Genomic DNA, 1537 nt, shown 5'->3' on the forward strand with positions numbered 1-1537 from the left:
AGCAAGCAAAGGTGCCTGGACTTCATCTTTATCGCAAGGACTTCATTAAGGCCTTCAGGCAGCTGAGGCTTGAGGCCAAGTCTCTTCCAGGAATCAGCTGTAGGGAGGAGATGGAGGGGGTTGCAGGAATTCCGAGGGGAGAGAAGACTTGGACTCGAACAGCAGCAGTGGAGATGAAGACAGAGATTCAAGTGCGACTTAGAATCCTTCTTATGAACTCAAATTGGTTACCCCAGGGGAGAGGGTAACCAGCAGCGGTTGCTGTCGGCAGATCTTGATGGTTTGGATGGGAACTGCACATATATGCCTGGAAGAACAATCCATAAATTCTAAAAGAATGGGCAGTTTATTTAGTAGTTCTAGAATAATGGACAAATTAGTTGGCAATTTAGCAATATTCAGGCTGTTGGAATAAAGGCCATTGACATCAGAAGTAAACAGGCTCCCCCAGAGAAACGAATGCATTTTATTTTAGGTAACAGAAGCACAGTCAAGTATTTTTTAAAAGTTCATATACAGAAACAGTCTCAGTGAACTGGCGTCAGGGCCTCGTACAGTCTCTGTGCAGCCAGCTCCACCATTTCTCGGAGGGATTCATCATCTTCGCTTCCCTCTTCACATTCTACAGTCTGAAAGTGAGGCACAAACAAGACTTTGTTAGCATTAAGTCTATAATCGTTATTTGGAAGATAAATGAATACTCTTAAAAAAACCATCATCTCATAAAAAATTAGCCAGGTTTGGTGGTGTGTGCCTGTGGTCCCAGATACTCAAGAGGCTGAGGTGGGAGGATCACTGAGCCCGGGAGGTTGAGGCTGCAGTGAGCTGTGATTCCACCACTGCACTCCAGCCTGGGCGGCACAGCGAGACCTGGTGTCAAAAAAAAGAACAGTCATCTCTGTGGGCAGAGGTCACAGTGGGACTGATTACCATGAAACAGAGCGGCCGCCCTACACACTTGTGGGCGTGCAGTGCTTCCTGACAGCACGATGGTCCGAATTCCTGATGATTTGATGCAGGGGGGAAAGACTGGGGAAAAGTCTAGTAAACCACATTTACATCAAAGCCCACATTTTGATCCAGTAAATGATACTCCAGGGAAGTTCATCTATGCCACACAAATTACTTGGCAAGGAATGGATGTGGCTGTCTACTCAACATTTGGTATTGAATTTGACTGAAAGTCACTAATAATCTTCTAGTTACTTCGTTGTTTTTGTTGTTGTTGTTTTGAGACAGAGTCTTGCTCTGTTGCCCAGGCTGGAGTGCAGTGATGTGATCTCAGCTCACTGCAACCTCCGTCTCTCGGGTTAAAGTGATTCCCGGGTTCTCCTGCCTCAGCCTCCCAAGTAGGTGGGATTACAGGTGCACCACCACGCCTGGCTAATTTTTGTATTTTTAGTAGAGATGGGGCTTCACCATGTTGGCTACGCTGGTCTCAAACTCTTGACCTCCGATGATCACACACCTTGGCCTCCCAAAGTGTTAGGATTACAGGCATGAGCCACCATGCCTGGCCTCTAGTTCTTTTTTTTTT

The 1537-nt window shown here is 46.3% G+C and overlaps 1 protein-coding gene across 1 annotated transcript in view; it reads right to left on the reverse strand.

The window, feature by feature from the left end:
• Nucleotides 1–443: 443 nt before the first annotated feature.
• Nucleotides 444–1537, reverse strand: part of CPSF3 (cleavage and polyadenylation specific factor 3, 73kDa) — a 64725-nt gene continuing 63631 nt past the window's right edge. The window contains exon 18 of the mRNA XM_011960980.1: nt 444–629. Within this exon, the coding sequence (XP_011816370.1) occupies nt 528–629 (102 nt within the window). The 3' untranslated portion in view covers nt 444–527. The remainder of the gene's footprint in view (nt 630–1537) is intronic.

The sequence above is a fragment of the Colobus angolensis genome, unplaced genomic scaffold (assembly GCF_000951035.1).
Source record: "Colobus angolensis palliatus isolate OR3802 unplaced genomic scaffold, Cang.pa_1.0 Scaffold53, whole genome shotgun sequence".
In the NCBI taxonomy this organism is placed as follows: domain Eukaryota; kingdom Metazoa; phylum Chordata; class Mammalia; order Primates; family Cercopithecidae; genus Colobus; species Colobus angolensis.